The sequence below is a fragment of the Oncorhynchus gorbuscha genome, linkage group LG08 (assembly GCF_021184085.1).
Source record: "Oncorhynchus gorbuscha isolate QuinsamMale2020 ecotype Even-year linkage group LG08, OgorEven_v1.0, whole genome shotgun sequence".
Classification (NCBI taxonomy): Eukaryota; Metazoa; Chordata; class Actinopteri; order Salmoniformes; family Salmonidae; genus Oncorhynchus; species Oncorhynchus gorbuscha.
The window spans coordinates 47,905,678-47,923,959 of record NC_060180.1 but is presented as its reverse complement, the minus strand read 5'-3'; the positions used below and the strand labels follow the sequence as shown (position 1 = coordinate 47,923,959).

Sequence of the window (18,282 nt, the reverse complement as noted above, 5' to 3'; positions counted from 1 at the left end):
GGGTGGTATACACTCAAAATTGCGTTGTGGTTTAAGGAGAACACTTACATCTTGAGTGGCTGAGACGCTTGTGACAAGGCGGAGATAAGTTGCCGAGATCGAGACGCACATGGACAACAGTGGATGATGTATCAATTCAGGCTAAGTGAAGGTCTATTGACAATCGCAGAATTTCATTACACTACACATAGGTGTTTTGTAACAGATATCTCTCTCCATTCATCAAATTGCAAGTGCAAAGTGCACTGTTGGGTTTTGGATGCTGTAATTATTTTGTGAGTGAACGAATGTGCACGGGTAGCCTACATGAGTGCCTTGTTAAGTGACTGGCTATGTTTAAGCCACGTTAAAAAGGCATACAGTAGGCGTTGTGTCCATAAGGCTAGGGGAAGCTAAGCTTTAAATTAAATTGCCCAAATTGTATAGCCTAATTAGCTTACTCCTTTCTATACAGAAATTAATATCATGTTATTCAAAATGGGCAAATATAACAGAAAGCATGATTTTCCCACAGAGAATCATTTGCTTAAAAAAAGAAAGAAAAAAGAGGTGTTGATTGTTTTAAATCGCATAGCCTACAGTTGGAAGGGCCCACAATTTGGCCAGTGTGCGCTGCGACTGTCAGTGAAGAGCAGAGAGACCCAGCCAGGAATATTGCAATATTTAAAAATACAATTGTGGAACAACTGTTTGGAAAGCAAATCGCTATTGCTGTAAAGAGATCCAATCTGTCTTTTAGTTATCAAAATTAACTTAATTGAGCAAACAGTAGCCTATCCAGAGGAGAACATCGGCCATATTCTCCAGAGTAGGCTACCCTGTCATTTTTGTGGTACACTTGGGTGTTCCGTACCGGTAAGAAATGAAATATACTTTCACCCCTGCTACTAATACCTTACAAAATAATCCTCACCATTGATACGAAATTGTCATGACATGGTCTTTTATTCAATGCATTTTTTTTCAAGCACAGTTTCAAGGTTTAAAAAAAAAATGACAGACGATGCCCGAAAGATGCTTCATCCAATTCGTCTACACTCTACACGATTTACTGTACTAGAAGGCTCTCTGAATGTCAATCCAACCTGAATGCACAGAACACTGGAAGAATTATCACTGTGAAAGAAATGTTTGTTTGTCAATTAATCCCGTAAGGTATCGGTTGCCAACTGGCAATTTGACATGAAAATAAAATGTCATTCATTCATTCCAACCAGGTTTGAGAGTCCACAGAAAGGCCATGGGAGACTGGCAGTGCCAGTGGCAACTATTGCAGATGGAGGGAGAATGTTTGCATCATAAATTCAAAGCAAAGAGAAATCATCAGGAAGAGAGGACAACACAAGTTCCCTTGGTCCTCACTTCAGCAACAATCCCTCCATCAGCCTAGACATGGATAGTGAATTAACTGTTTTTATAATTAATCCATCTCCAGCCCCCAAATGACAAAAGCATGTAATCATTTGACATCCCGTATCGTCATGGCAATTAAAGTACATTAGAAGAGACCGACTGCTCATGCTGGTCCTGAATCTTTCACTCAGTGTTTTCATCCATCAAGATATCCATAGAGAGAGAGAAATGCAAGCAAACATTTCCATTGTGGCTCGCTGCAATCCTCCTGACTGAGATAAGTGCAGAAAGACTTGATGCCTGCTGCCTTTCCCTTTTCCCTAAAAAGTGTTTTTCTCCCTCACCATTTCCATTTCTTCCACTTCTTCTCTCCCTCTCTTTCTCCCTCCATCTCGCTCTTTCTCCCCTCTATATCCCCACCTCTTTTTCTGATAGATTATCTACATGGGCTGGGTAGATGAGAAGGAGCAGGACTCCGTTCAGGACCGAATGTATTCATCACAGTTCCTTGCCTTGAGGGGTTCCTCACTCTTCAAGTTCTCAGCACCTCCTGTACGTTTTATATCCTAATTTCCCTTTAGTAGCAACGGTAACACTTTATTTTACAGTCTGTTTTAAGCTGGTACTAACCAGTGGCATAAAGTACTTAAGTAAAAAATACTTTAAAATACTACTTAATTTTTTTTAGGTATCTGTACTTTGATTGATATTTTTGACAACTTCACTACATTCCAAAATAAAATTATGTACTTGTTACTTCATACATTTTCCCTGATACCCAAAAGTACAAAAAGTTATATTTTGAATGCTTAGTAGGACAATAAAATAGTCCCATTCAGGCACTTATCAAGAGAGCATCCCTGTTCATCCCTACGTCCTCTGATCTGGCAAACTCACTATACACAATTGCTTTGTTTATAAATTATTAGTGTTGGAGTGTGACCCTGGCTATCCATAAATTTAAAAAACAAGAACATCTTGCCATCTGGTTTGCTTAATATAAGGAGTTTGAAATTATTTATACTTTTACATTTAACTAGGCAAGTCAGTTAAGAACAAATTCTTATTTATAATGATGGCCTAGGAACAGTGGGTTAACTGCCTTGTTCAGGGACAGATTTCTACCTTGTCAGCTCGGGGATTCGATCTAGCAACTTTTCGGTTATTGGCCCAACTCTAACCACTAGGCTGCCTGCCGCACTTTTGATACTTAAGTATATATCAAACAAAACACTTTTAGACTTTTACTCAAATAGTCTTTAATTCAGTGACTTTCTCTTTTACTTGAGTCATTTTTTATTAAGGTATCTTTACTTTTACTCAAGTAGGACAATTGGGTATTTTTTCCACCACTGGTACCTTACCTGGTACTTCACTTTGAAACTATGTGTCAACAATGGATACTTTCTGGTACTTACAGTTCCAGGTAAATACCGGGCTGTAAAAAAAAAAAAAGGTTACCACATAAATGTATCTAAACTAGTTTCTGAAAATATGTGTCAAATGTTTTTGAAAATGTGTACATTGTTGTCCAGCCTATAATGAGTCCTACACACATTTTCCACCTTTGTTATTGTCTATTAAACCGTACATGTATCCAGCTGGACAACAATTATAATTCCACACCTGATTGATGATCGTCTGTGGCCCCTTGCTTTTCATTTGATTGATCATTATTACCCCATCAGTATTATTATGTTATGCCAACCATATCCGTAATTGTGTTTATATCCACAACTCAGACTATTAGTTATTATGACAATTGTTTTGTTGGTATTAAACTAAAATATAAAGTGAGATTGATTTTGAGATAGATGTAGGTGTATCCCAGAGGATCCCCCAGCTACCCCTTACATCAGCTGAGGTCCAATTTCTAGCTCAACCACATTAGTGAGTTTAGGTTTTTCCCTCATTTTGTTTTGTTCCATATTATGTTTGTGCTCCCTATAATACGTTGCTGTGGGTTTTTCTTTTAGTTTGTCTTTTCGGAGGTAAACCTAGTGGGCAACGATCCCTCTCATCTTTTGGGGCACTGAGCGAATTTCAGGTCGGCTGAGCGCAAACTTAAAAGTTCTGAAAATTCTGTGCAACTTCCGGCATGTGCCTGCTTTAAGTTACAGTTTTAACCGTGGCTAGTGTGGCTATTTGATCCTAATGTACAGTGCATTCGGAAAGTATTCAGACCCCTTGACTTTTTCCACAATTTGTTACATTACAGCTTTATTCTAAAATGGATTAAATCGTTTTTCCCCCTAATCAGTCTACACACAATACCCCATAATTACAAAGCAAAATAATGACAAAGCAAAAAACTGAAATATCACATTTACATAAGTATTCAGACCCTTTACTCAGCACTTTGTTGAAGCACCTTTGGCAGCAATTACAGCCTTGAGTCTTCTTCGGTATGACGGAACAAGCTTGTATTTGAGAGTTTCTCCCATTCTTCTCTGCAGATCCTCTCAAGCTCTGTCAGGTTGGATGAGGAGCGTCGCTGCACAGCAATTTTCAGGTCTCTTCAGAGATGTTCAAATCAGGTTCAAGTCCGGGCTCTTGCTGAACCACTCAAGGACATTCAGAGACTTGTCCTGAAGCCACTACTATGTTGTGTTGGCTGTGTGCTTAGGGTCATTGTCCTGTTGGAAGGTGAACCTTCACCCCAGTCTGAGGTCCTGAGCGCTCTGGAGCAGAATTTAATCTAGAATCGCTGTACTTTGCTCAGTTCATCTTTCCATCGATCCTGACTATTCTCCCAGTCCCTGCTGCCACAGCCATGCTTCACCGTAGGGATGGTGCCAGTTTAGCTCCAGATGTGACGCTTGGAATTCAGGCCAAAGAGTTTATTCTTGGTTTCATCAGACCAGAGAGTCTTGTTTCTCATGGTCTGAGTCCTTAAGGTGCCTTTTGGCAAACTCCAAGCGAGCTATCATGTGCCTTTTACTGAGGAGTGGCTTCCGTCTGGCTACTCTACCATAAAGGCCTGATTGGTGGAGTGCTGCTGGTTGTCCTTCCTGAAGGTTCTCCCACCTCCACAGAGGATCTCTGGAGCTCTGTCAGAGTGAAAATCGGGTCACTTCCCTGACCAAGGCCCTTCTCCCTCGATTGCTCAGTTTGACCGGGCGGACAGTTCTAGGAAGAGTCTTGATGGTTCCAAACTTCTTCCATTTAAGAATGATGGAAACCACTGTGTTCTTGGGGACCTTCAATGCTGCAGACATTTTTTGGTACCCTTCTCCAGATCTGTCCCTCTACACAATCCTGTCTCGGAGCTCTACGGACAATTCCTTGCTTTTTGATCTAACATGCATTGCTAACCTTATATAGACAGGTGTGTGCCTTTCCAAATCATGTCCAATCAATTCAATTTACAACAGGTGTACTCCAATCAAGTTGTAGAAACATCTCAAGGATGATCCATGGAAACAGGATGCGCCTGAGCACAATTTCGAGTCTCATATAAAGGGTCTGAATACTTATGTAAATACGATATTTCTGTTTTTTTAGTTTTTTTATGAATTTGCAAAAATGTCTACATACCTGTTTTCACTTTGTCATTATTGGGTACTGTGTGTAGACTGACGAGGGGGAAATTTTTTTCATTGATTTTAGAATAAGGCTGTAACGTAACAATATGTGGAAAACGTCAAGGGGGTCTGAATACTTTCTAAATGCAACGTAGGCCTACGAGAGAAATCTTTCAGTATTGTAAGTGGCTAATATTGCATTGATTAGATCACAATTGCAACAGGAAAGGGAACCGTTGATAGTGTTAACAAGGATAACTCTAGAACAGTGGTCACCAACCTTTTCTGAGTCAAGATCACATTGTGTTAAAATGCAAGCCGTGATTTACTGCTGAGATTTTGTTTTTAATTGCAACATTAGCAATTAAAAACAGTACTGTGGCAATGAGGTTTGTGCAGTAAGCTATAGGCCCAATACATTATCAAATCTAACTTGATTTTCCACATGCGCCGAATACAACAAGTGTAGACTTTACCTTGAAATGCTTACTTACAAGCCCTTAACCAACAGTGCAGTTCAAGAAGAAGGAAATATTTACCAAGTAGGCTATAATAAAAAGCAAATCATAAAAAGTAACACAACAATAACAAGGCTATATACAGGGGGCACCGGTACCGAGTCAGTGTGCAGGGGTACAGGCTAGTTGAGGTAATCTGTACATGTAGGTGGGGGCAAAGTGACTATGCATAGGTAACAAACAAACAGCGAGTAGCAGCAGTGTACAAGAGGGAGAGGAGGGGGGGGGGTGTCAATGTAAATTTTCTGGTTTGATTTTTATGAATTGTTCAGCAGTCTAATGGCTTGGGGGTAGAAGCTGTTGAGGAGCCTTTTGGTCCTAGACTTGGCGCTCTGGTACTGATTGCTGTGAGGTAGCAGAGAAAACAGTCTATAACTTGGGGACTGGAGTCTCTGACAATTTTATGGGCTTTCCTCTGACACCGCCTATTATATAGGTCCTGAATGGCAGGAAGCTTGGCCCCAGTGATGTACTGGACCATTCACATTACCCTCTGTAGCACCTTACGGTCAGATGCCGACCAGTTGACATATCAGACGGGGATGCAACTGGTCAGGATGCTCTTGATTGTGCAGCTGTAGAACCTTTTGAGGATCTGGGGGCCCATGCAAAATATTTTCAGTCTCTTGAGGGGACTGAAAAGTAAAAGAATAAGAATAACTAGAATAATTGGAGTTGTGTTTGGCCATGCAGTCGTCAGTGAACTGGGAATACAGGATGGGACTAAGTACACACCCCTGAGTGGCACGTGTTGTTACCTACTCTTACCACATGGGGGGGCGGCCCGTCAGGAAGTCCAGGATCCAATTGCAGAAGGAGGTGTTTAGTCCCAGAGTCATTAGCTTAGTGATGAGCTTTGTGGGCACTCTGGTGTTGAACGCTGAGCTGTAGCCGATGAACAGCATTCTCACATAGGTTTTCCAATTGTCCAGGTGAGAAAGGGCGGTGTGGAGTGCAATTGAGATTGCGTCATCTGTGGATCTGTTGGGGCGTAATGCGAATTGGATTGGGTCTAGGGTGTCCGGGGGGATGCTGTTGATGTGAGCCATGTCCAGCCTTTCAAAGCACTTCATGGCAACCGATGTGAATGCCACGGAACGGTACTCATTTAAGCAGGTTACTTTCACTTCCTTGAGCACAGGGACTATGGTGGTCTGCTTGAAACATGTAGGTATTACAGACTCGGTCAGGGGGAGGTGAGAATGTCAATGAAGACACTTGACAGTTGGTCCGCGCATGCTTTGAGTTCACGTCCTTGTAATTCGTCTGGCCCAGTGGCTTTGTGAATGTTGACCTGTTTAAAGGTTTTGTTCACATCGACTACCGAGAGCGTTATCACAAAGTCAAACAGAACAGCTGGTGCTCTCGTGTATGCTTCAGTGTTGCTTGCCTCGAAGCGAGCATAAAAAGGCATTTAGCTCGTCTGGTAGGCTCGCGTCACTGGGCAGCTCGCATCTGGGTTTCCCTTTCTAGTCCGTAATAGTTTTCAAGCCCTGCCACATCCGACGAGCGTCAGAGCCGGTGTAGTAGGATTCAATCTTAATCCTGTATTGATGCATTGCTTGTTTGATGGTTCGTCTGAGGGAATTGTGGGATTTCTTATAAGCGTCCGGAATAGTCTCCCGCTCCTTGAAAGCGGCAGCTCTATTTTTTTAGCTCGATGCGGATGTTGCCTGTAATCCATGGCTTCTGGTTGGGATATGTATGTGTTATCACCGCACATTGTCTGCCAACGTATTGTTGTTTGGGCCATTTAAAAATCAGATTTCAACATTTGAGGTAAACAATATGATCACACTGTTGTATTACTTTTGAGGCACAGCTGAGTGAGCATTTAAATATTTTAATTTTAATTACATTTTACAGGGCTGATGGTGCCTTCATCTGATGGTCAGTCTCAGTGGAGGGAGAGAGCAGCAGACTGAGGGTCCACCTCTCAACATCCCTCCACTCTCCATTTCCTCCACTGACACTGACCAAAAAAGGGACATAGTCTTTCAGCTAATGGTGAAACTTCAGGCGCACCACATTATTTCTGCCTCATGCACAAATTCATGTTGTTACTCCTATGAACAGAGAAAGTGAAATATTCCTCGATATTAAAAAAGAGCAAGCCTATAGATACACTTTCCTACTCATTCATTACTGCGGCAGTGCTTGTTTTAGCGCTGAGTGGAAATAGGAAGAATGCTCAAATTTGTGGCTTATTAAAGTGTTCAATCTAAAGTATTGAACTTAAGCATGAACTCACTCATAAAAACAGCAGCCCTTTGCTGTATTCGTTGACAGTCAAGGCAGAGTTTGTAACTTCAGAAACATTAAATTGTTAAAAATGGCAAAAGTTGCCTACCCGGTGCGCAGGGCAGCTGTTTCGGGTGCACCTAGCTTCAACAGCCCAATAACATAGAACTTTTTGTTGTAGACTTTCTGTCACTGACAACCAACATAGGTGTTATAAGATTGGTGAAATCGGTGTGAAAGTTGCATAAACACACATGGGAAAAAAAGAAAACCAGTGACTTTGATTCGGAAGCATTGTGAAAGACCCAACTTGGGAAATAAAATCTAACTGTACGAAGGCGAATCTGATCATCATTGCAAAGCATTATGACATCAGTGTGTTATCTGTCCATCCAGAAGTAGTGGTCGAAAATGTACTCAATGCTGCTTTGGCGCTGAAGGAAATACTCTCAGAGAGAGGCTGATGAAAAGGGTGAGACGGGTGGTAGAATAAACCCTGAAGACGTGCCACTCCGGGAGTAGGAACTAAAAGGCTAAATAAGACCAACAGAAATTTAAGTTTGAGTAACAAGAAAAGGGAACTTGAGTTAGAATACAGAAAAGAACAAGAAGAGTGTGCAGCAGACCTTTTATCAGTTGCGTATGAACCTTTTGTTTCTGATGGGTTTGTGTCTCTTCAGAGTGGCGATGATGCTAAGCAGCCGGTGAAAATACTGCGAGACACTGGGGCAGCCCAATCCTTCAGTTTGGAGGTGTTTTGCCTTTGTCTGTGTTCCCAGTTCCCAGTTTTTACTGTTACACGTGCTATGTTTAAGAAGATTGCAGAGAGCAAGTCTAGTGTTCGGGAATGTCAGCGATTCCACCATGTTTAATCTGTCCGAGACCTTTGTGTGGTCCTGATTTCAGTAAACCTCCTGAGTTGACCTCTTCTTTGAAAACCCCAAAGGTGAGCGAGTTACTAGGACCCCTGAAAGAAGATAGGTTCCCTACAGTTGAATTAGGAAGCAGCTAATTGCTGAACAGAGAATATATGCCTCCCTCTCCCGTCTTTTTGTTGAGATACATCCAGAGGAGGAGTTTGATGAAGTTCTCATGGGTCACTTTGACAGAGATGGTGTTCTGATGAGGAAATGGCATACTCAAGCCACTTCTGGTCCAAACGATAGTCCCAGTGTATCTCAAATTGTCATTCCAGTTACACTCTGACAAGAGACACAGAGGTTGGCTCACGATGGAAGTATGGTAGACCATGTTGGGGTGAACAAGATGTGTGGTTGTATCCTGCGTAACTTCTTCTGGCCTGGTCTGAAACATAATGTAGCATTTGCCAGCTGACTGTTAAACCGAACAAAACTCTGCCTGTGGCACCTTTGTAGCCTATACCTGCTTTTGACAAACCTTTTAGCAGGGTTCTGGTGGACTGTGTTGGTCCTTTGCCCAAAGCAACGAGTAGTAACCATTTTCTCTTCACCATCGTGTGGGCTACCATTCGTTTCCCCAAGGCCATTCCACTGAGAAACATCATGGCTCCCAGTATTGTTAAGGGCCTTGTGAAACCTTTTCAACGTTTATATCCTCAGATAGTGCAGTCTGAATAAGGTTCAAATGTAATGTCAAAGATCTTCCAGCAAGTGCTACAGAAGTTGGGTGTTACCCATTGCCCCTCCGGTGCATATCATTCAGTCACAAGGCGCTCTTGAGAGATTTCATCAGACTTTGCAGTCAATGTTGAGAGCTTACTACTTTGAGTTCGAGAAAGACTGGGATGAAGGGATGCCTCTAATGCTATTTTCAGCACAGGAGGTTGTTCAGGAGTCTCTCGGGTTTCAGTCCGAACAAGCTAGTGTTTGGACATTATGTGAGAAGCAGTGAGGCTCCTTAGAGTAGGAAGGGGAGGACCATCCTCCTCACTTAATTTCATAAAAATAAAAATGCAAACATTTAAAAAGTTATCTTTTTAGATAAAACTATACTTAATATAATCACGTCACCAAATAATTGATGAAAACACAGGATTTTGCAATGATGGTCTACAGTAGCCTCAACAGTACTCTGTAGGGTAGTCCCATGGTGTACCCGGGAGACAGCAAGCTTCCGTCCTCCTCCGTGTATATCGACTTCAATACAAAACCTAGGAGGCTCGTGGTTCTCACCCCCTTCCATAGACTTACACAGTAATTATGACAACTTCCGGAGGACGTCCTCCAACCAACCAGAGCTGTTTCAGCATGAACTGACATGTTGTCCACCCAATCAAAGGATCAGATAATACATCTAGGACTGAAAGCATAAGCTACAGCTAGTTTGCACTGCGATGCATAAAATAGTGAGTAGTTGAGATTTTTTTTCTGTTTTATGACAGCTTATTTCCTGCAATTCTATGCATTCTTCCATGTCTTGTGTACGTTTATTTGATACCAGGGATCGATGCCCGAACTAGTTTTTTGGGGGGACCCGCTGTCCGTATTGACCACGTTCTGCATCTGGATCTGGTCTGAGGTCCACCAGATAAGTATGGGGGACTAGGTTGTAGCAACCTCATGATGGGTGTAGGGGAAATTAGAGTATCATGTAGTAGCCTAAACCTATCGCTGTTACATTTAACTGGCTGAATGGAATATGAATGACAGTCATCCAATATGTTGTAATAGAAATAAGGCCAAGAAAAATAAATAATAATCGTCCTCCCTCATCTTAAACGGCACTAACCGCCACTGGTCAAAGGTCCATTGATCTTGCTGAGAGAGAGATTGTTGGAGGACAACACCTCAAACATGAAAACAAATTTGTTGGAGCACGTAAGCACTTTTCAATACAGATTGCAGCTACACCGCACCTGTGAGTTTGCCAGTGAGAATATAGAGAATATGGGTCACTGTTGAAAGCTCACTATTCAGGCCCTTACACCATGGAGAAAAACATTTATAAAATGGATGACCTCATCACCACACCAGAGCATAGAAAGAAAAACCCACACCAACTTAGGATAGGGAGTAAAGAGAATATAGAGCAAAACAAACAGGGGAAACATCAAAAGGCTTCTTTCTTAACTAAAGTGGTTGAGCTGAAAATCTTACCTCAGGTTTAGCTCTCCCAACATCTCCTTTCCCCTGATGCACTTGGTCAGCAGCTCTTAAAAACCAGCTGGTCCAGCACAGGTGGCTAACGAGGTGACTCCTATCAGTGCGCACCTCAGCTATCGTGCTAACATGCTAACCAACATCGAAGTGGAGAGAAAAGACAAACCCGTAACAAGTGTGAAAATGGGAACACAGAGTGTGCAAGTAGGACATAAAAGATTAAAGTGAAGGAAACTGAAACAGACCAATGTAATTACACTTCAAAAATATTTCAAAGGGACCCATCTGAATAGATGACTAAAGGGTATTTAATGTGTAATGTTGCAGGTGACTACATGGGACTGGACGAGGGCAGAGAAAAGCTACACTGTGTATGAGATCATGTGTAAAGTTTTAAAGGTATGTCAACAACTTTTACGCCTGAGGTACTGTATTTAGAAAGTGCTGAGTAGCAAATGTCAGGGTCTGTGTTTAAAAGATGACACGAAAAAGAGAAGAGATCTGTGCTATGTGTCCTTTGTCATTTTAATGGAAAGAGTTGTGACGTAGAATGTGTGGATATTGCACAATTTCTACGCACATTGCGTCTTTGCAAGGCTAGAGTTTATCAATTTCTTGACCACTGGTTTCGCTTTCATATGACAGTGCAAAACAGTAAAACTCAAAGTGCTGCTATTGGAAGCAGTTCTACTTTCTGAAACTCTGGCTGGTATCATTGAAATTTTCTGCAATGCTCTTTCACGAGTGCATTTGGTATGCACAGCAGCATGTCTCGACTGGGACGAGGGAGTTGACACTTGATTTTGAAATCCTCACAGCAGCAACAGCAGCTCCGCTTATTCATTTCTCACTCAGCCAGGTTCGTCGTCACATACTGAGTGAGCTGGTCATTTGCGTCGTGCACATAACTGGTTATTTCTATATGTATTGTCAGCTTTGTCCCTCCGCCGATAACACATTGAATTACAAATGTGAAACAGATTTTCTGAAATTCTAAAATGCATGTTGATTGAATTCCAGCCAATGTCTGTCACGTCCCCTTAGTGTATCACTGGATTTCTTATCTGCATACAGTACAGTATACAGTGCCTTTCAAAAGTATTCATCCCCCTTGATATTGTTCCTATTTTTTTGCATTACACAACCTGTAATTTAAATAGCTTTTTCATTTGGATTGCATTTAATGGACATACACAAAAATAGTCCAAATTGGTGAAGAAGTTAAATTTAAAAAAGAACTTGGGTGACTATAAAAATTAAAAACGGAAAAGTGGTGCGTGCATGTGTATTCATCCCCTTTGCTATGAAGCCCCTAAATAAGCCCCTTCAGAAGTCACACAATTAGTTAAATAAAGTCCACCTGTATGCAATCTAAGTGTCACATGATCTCAGGATATATACACCTGTTCTGAAAGGCCCCAGAGTCTGCAACACCACCAAGCAAGTGGCACCATGAAGACCAAATGAGCTCTCCAAACAGGTCAGGGACAAAGTTGTGGAGAAGTACAGATCAGGGTTGGGTTATAAAAAAAAATATCAGACACTTTGAACATCCCACGGAGCACCATTAAATCCATTATTTAAAAATGGAAAGAATATGGCACCACAACAAACCTGCCAAGAGAGGGCTGCCTACCAAAACTCACAGACCAGGCAAGGAGTGAATTAATCAGAGAGGCAACAAAGAGACCAAAGATAACTCTAAATGAGCTGCAAAGCTCCACAGCGTAGATTGGAGTATCTGTCCATAGGACCCCTTTAAGCTGTGCACTCCACAGAGCTGGGCTTTACAGAAGAGTGGCCAGAAAAAAAGCATTGCTTAAAGAAAGAAATAAGCAAAAACATTTAGTGTTCACCGAAGGGCATGTGGGAGACCCCCCCAAACATATGGAAGAAGGTACTCTGGTCAGATGAGACTAAAATTGAGCTTTTTGGCCATCAAGGAAAATGCTATGTCTGGCGCAAACTCAACACCTCCCATCACCCCGAGAACATCATCCCCCCCAGTGAAGCATTGTGGTGGCCGCATCATGCTGTGGGGATGTTTTAGATCGGCAGGGACTGGGTGGGAAACTGGTCAGAATTGAAGTAATGATGGATGGTGCTAAATACAGGGAAGTTCTTGAGGGAAACCTGTTTGTCTTTCAGAGATTTGAGACTGGGATAGAAGTTCACCTTCCAGCAGGACAATGACCCTAAGCATACTGCTAAAGCAACACTTGAGTGGTTTAAGGGGAAACATTTAAATGTCTTGGAATGGCCTAGTCAAAGCCCAGACCTCAATCCAATTGAGAATCTGTGGTATGACTTAAAGATTTCTGTACACCAGCGGAACCCATCCAACAACCCAAAAATATTTTGGATCTTCAAAGTGGTAGGCATGTACTGTAAATCAAATGGTACAACCCCCCCAAAACATTTTTACATTTTAATTCCAGGTTGTAAGGCAACAAAATAGGAAAAATGCCAAGGGGGTGAATACTTTCGCAAGCCAATGTATGAGTGGCTTGTGCACATTATCAGCATGATTTCAAGACATGGGTTCAAATAATATTTGAAACATTTAAAATACTGTACTTGATTATGATTGAGCTAGTCAAGAGCAACGGAACCAATAGAATTGTCCCAAATGCACAAAACCCGCCCATCTGGCATTCCAGGCCGGCTCAATGAAACCACTCAAAGCATTTAAAAGAAAACAAATACCAATTGAACCCACGTGTGACTGGCATTGAACGCAGGCATGAATAACATGGTTCTCTCAGGACAGTGACCTCTTGGACAAGCGGAAGCACTGCTTCAGTATCCAAACGGAGTGTGGGGAGGACATGTTCTACAGCGTAGAGCTGGAGTGTGAGCTGCTCATCTGGGAGAAGGCCTTTCAGATGGCTACCTTCCTGGAGGTGGAGAGAATACAGGTACACAATAGATGAGAGGCAGAACTTTTTCATAAATCAATTTCCAGGCAGGTTTCAACGCTCCACAAAGCAACATCCAAGCTCTCTGTCATCAAAATTGTCACTTGAAACCAATCAAAACCAAACTCTTTTAGGTAGGGGTGGGGAGTGAGGCAGAGCTATGTGGGAGGGCTGATCCTGCTTAAACAATCGTAGGAGATAAACCGATAAGTGATAAAGAGAACCAGTGGCATACTCTACTATACAGGCCAAGCTTGCTCATCCTCTCACAACAACTGATTTATGTGCGTTTAGCTATAGAAGATCATGCTGTCTATTATATATGCCTGTAGTGACTAGAGTCTTCCACTGTTTCCCCTCCACAGTGTAAAACATACGCTTGCATCATGGAGAGCCACCTGATGGGACTGACCGTAGACTTCAGTATGGGCTTTGTCTGCTTCGATGCTGCTTCAAAGGTAAGTTACATTACTGGTACATCAACTTTAGACATTTACCAAGTCTGAGAGCCACCAGAACTACTCCACTAGAATACATAATGTGGACAAACAGGACACATCGACAGCTATATTGTTCTCTGTGTTTCTTGGCCTAATTCCTACACAGCGAGGCATATTATTTTTCTCTCCCCAGAGAGTCTTGCAGTAGCCTAGGCTACTGCTGATAGGCAGGGTATTGTTTATCAAAACAAGCATGAAATTACAATTCATATTTAAACGGCAATTGTAAAACTATACACATGGTGGGGAATGTTTAATAATTTAATCAGATAGGAGACCGGCCTTGTTCTGCACTCACAGGATTCAGATCTGTGTGGAGCCCCTAGGGGGAAGAGTGTTGCTTCCTATTGTGTTTTGTACATGTATATCTTGTTTTGTATGGAATGTGAATAAATTTATTAGCATATTGTACTTGTGTAAATTCCTTACCACGGGCAAATAAACGTACATTCTATTCAAAAGACAGACAGTGATATAGAGGGAGAGCTCGATCTCTATTGACACAAATGAAAATCGACCTACCCAATGTTGAAAAGTCAGGCTACTGGTTTAGAACAAGGTGATGTGGACGCTTTCACGTTCTCTAGACAGGCCAAACAAAATGATTGACAATTAGGAGGAAGTTTATCATCACTCTGTAGGAGAGTCCCATCGTCATTCACAACAGGATGTCATCTTCCAGGTGTCTCTACAATCCACACTGTGTTTCCTGCCGAGGTTATGACTTATTATTATAAGTGCACTGTCTGGTACATTTTCAGATGTTAGGTGGAAAAACATTATGGGAATCATTTAGCTTTGCAATTCAGTTATATGATAATTATAGGTAGCTAATTTAAGAGGACTAATCAGGATCAAATAGATAGTTGAACAGTTAGTTTACCGTAACGCTTGACTCCATCTTAGTTGGAGAAGAAAAGCTTCCTTATAAACCAAGTCCAACCACATTTACTTCATTCCCCTATATAGGCAGTGCTATGGAGATACAAGTTTTCCCAACTGAAAGGGTCCTCTGATGATGGGAAGAGCAAGATCAAATTTCTGTTCCAAAATCAGGACAATAAAGCTATTGAAGCCAAGGTAACAAACCTCCCTGACTCTGTAAAATCCTCTCTGTGAAATCAGCCGATACAGATATCATATTTGTATCATGTTTTCTTAGCCATTATCACCTGATACCAATGTGAACAACGATGTACTGTATTGTGCATTCATACCATTTCTGTTTGTATTATTATACCAAAACAATGAAATACTTCATGTCTATCTTTTGTTTCCCAGGAGCTGGAATTTTCAAACCTCTTTGCCGTGCTTCACTGTATCCATGCGTTCTTCGCTGCCAAAGTTGCTTGCCTGGATCCAATGTTTCTGGAGAGCCAAGGTGCTGCGACGACCACGGGGGGGTTGGGGGTTCCCACTCTCACCAGTGTCTCCTGTAACGCACAGACATCCCAAATCAAATACTCTACCTGACAGAGCCTGTACAGCCCCTCTCCTTCCCTTCCCCTAAGTACTCCCTCTCGACACTGCACTTTCACTACATCGTGGACCAGAGAGAAGGAGGAGACGAAACAAACAAGTATATTCTACTGTCATCCACTGAACGAAGACGTGTGAATCCAACATGTAAATGGAACTATTATTGGCAGACCTCTTATTTTCTTCCAAGAAAGACACATTTTATATTTTATCAGAGAAAGGGATGATAACTGTGTGCACTTTAGGACCTGTACATTGCACTGTACTTCAGATGACTTTCTAATATGGAGGAGTGAACGCAGAACCAATGAATGGAGAATGGATGACAAAACAATTCTCAATTGAGTTTTTTTGTCTTTGGGTAGGACCTCGGACATAATTCACAATGATTCACACGTGTTGTTCACACTGCTGGTAACACAATCTTATTTCCAACTGTTTTCTACAATATTGTATCATTTTCTTGAAGGTTCGAGTGTATTTTCTTTGAACAGGTACATACACTGAGGACTATGAACAAATTGCTATCTTCTTCCTGACAAAAGAAGATTTCAAGGCAATTTGAATTCTGATGATTATAGCAATTTTAAGGGCGGTCACTAAGTTAATATTGCCAACATTTATCACGGGAAGTGTTAATTAGTCATACAGAAATGTTAGTAATTTTTTTCATCACTTAAACCGATTGATTTCCTAATAATCACGAATAATTATTAGATTCATGATTAATGAAAAGATGGGAATGTAAAACTACAGTGTTACATAACTTAATATTTTTTATTGTGCGGTTGTATAATGAAGTCCGAAAGCACTTAGTTTTCTCCAATCTATGTTATTTGATTTATCTGAAAACATCCTTTTAATTCAACAAATAAACGGTGAAATGTGTGCGCATTATGGATTATACACACATGTATACACTAATCAACCCTATGGCACCTTTTAATTCTGTGTTCTTGTCATATAGATTGTTGTTGCCCCTGAGGTAGTTCCGATTTGCTATAAATATAAATCACATCATGTCAAATTATATACAAGTTCCCTTTCAACAGAACAGAAATGAATGGAGAATTTCAGAGAAGAAATGGCTCAGGTTTTGGATGTAAGCACAGCTTTTTTTAATGATGTGGAGGAGAGGAAAGGGATGAGCGCTGCTATGGTGAGTCTGTCAGGAAGAGGGACAGCCGAGAGGTGTTTTTTAATCAAGGCATTCAGCGAGGAGTAATCTCTAACACACCCAACCTGGTCAGGACTCGTTTTAAGGGCGGATTCACAATCATTAAGTCAATTGAATCATTGAGAAGGATTCAGACTAAGTGCTAGCTACAGCCAACACAGTCAGCCAGATTCAGAACATGTGGTTGTGTGAAAATGTCTTTACCTATACTCACTGGAAGATATTACTCTTAATACAACCTGCAAAAACTGAATAAACCCTTTCTGTAATGTTGTTTTTCTTTCTTTATCTTTCTTTAAGATGTAAATAAAGGTTGACATCCAAATGAATAAAAGGAAAGTAAGGACTATGTATAATATTACTTCAGGATTACTTGAAAGGATTAAGACATTTATTAATTGGATGTCTTCAACAGACTAAATAGTTGGCACCTTTATGCTCTCTTTATCAAGTTCAATGATGATGACCCATGGTGAATTTTGAATATATATTTTCTATAATATACTGAACATGTAGTGTTGGTAACATGTTTCATGAGCTGAAATAAAAGATCCCAGTAATGTTCCATATGCGCAAAAAAAGTGTATTTCTTTCAAATTTTGTGCACACATTTGTTTACAACCCTGTTAGTGAACATTTCTCCTTTGACAAAGATAATCCATCCACCTGACAGCTGTGGCATATCAAGAAGCTGATTAAACAGCATGATCATTACACAGGTGCACCTTGTGCTGGGGACAATAAAAGGCCACTCTAAAATGTGAAGTTTTGTCACTCAACACAATGCCACAGATGTCTCAAGTTTTGAGGGAACGTGCAATTGGCATGCTGACTGCAGGAATGTCCACCAGAGACGTTGCAAGAAAATCCAATGTTAATTTCTCTACCATAAGTTGCCTCCAACGTTGTTTTAGAGAATTTGGCAGTACGTCCAACCGGTCTCACAACTGCAGACCACGTGTAACCACACGTAACCACGCCAGCCCAGGACCTCCACATCTAGCCTCTTCACCTGCGGCATCGTCTGAGACCAGCCACCTGGATAGCTGATGAAACTGTGGGTTTGCAAAGTATTTCTGCACAAACTGTCTCAGGGAAGCTCATCTGCGTGCTCGTCGTCTTCACCAGGGTCTTGACCTGACTGCAGTCTGGCTTGGAACAATTCAAAACAAGAGATTGAAGGGGTGGCTATTTTTTTTATAAATAAAACATTTTATGACATGTGGCCGACTTGTGAGTAACATTTTGATCCTAACTTGAGCTAATAGACACATTGTTTGACAGTAAAGTCAAAGATGTAAAGCCACATACCGGTAAATAATGTATTTTATGACCACAATTGACTATCTTTTGGGTTACAGTCAGTGCTGGGCTAGTGCTGGGTTAAGGCTGTTGCTATGCTACTTCTGTAGACAGAAATTAGACAAAGATTAAACCCCGACTCACTGAGTCCTTGGCAAAGAGGAGGAATAGAAACTGAAATACTTGGGGT

The 18,282-nt window shown here is 41.3% G+C and overlaps 1 protein-coding gene across 1 annotated transcript in view; it reads left to right on the top strand.

Moving 5' to 3' along the window:
• LOC124041752 (gamma-1-syntrophin-like) overlaps positions 1 to 16,501 on the top strand; it is a 61,517-nt gene extending 45,016 nt beyond the window's left edge. Inside the window, exons 14-19 of the mRNA XM_046359722.1 lie at positions 1,789 to 1,905; positions 11,044 to 11,115; positions 13,482 to 13,634; positions 14,000 to 14,092; positions 15,104 to 15,214; positions 15,416 to 16,501. Of these exons, the coding sequence (XP_046215678.1) occupies positions 1,789 to 1,905; positions 11,044 to 11,115; positions 13,482 to 13,634; positions 14,000 to 14,092; positions 15,104 to 15,214; positions 15,416 to 15,607 (738 nt within the window). The 3' untranslated portion in view covers positions 15,608 to 16,501. The remainder of the gene's footprint in view (positions 1 to 1,788; positions 1,906 to 11,043; positions 11,116 to 13,481; positions 13,635 to 13,999; positions 14,093 to 15,103; positions 15,215 to 15,415) is intronic.
• Positions 16,502 to 18,282: the final 1,781 nt, after the last annotated feature.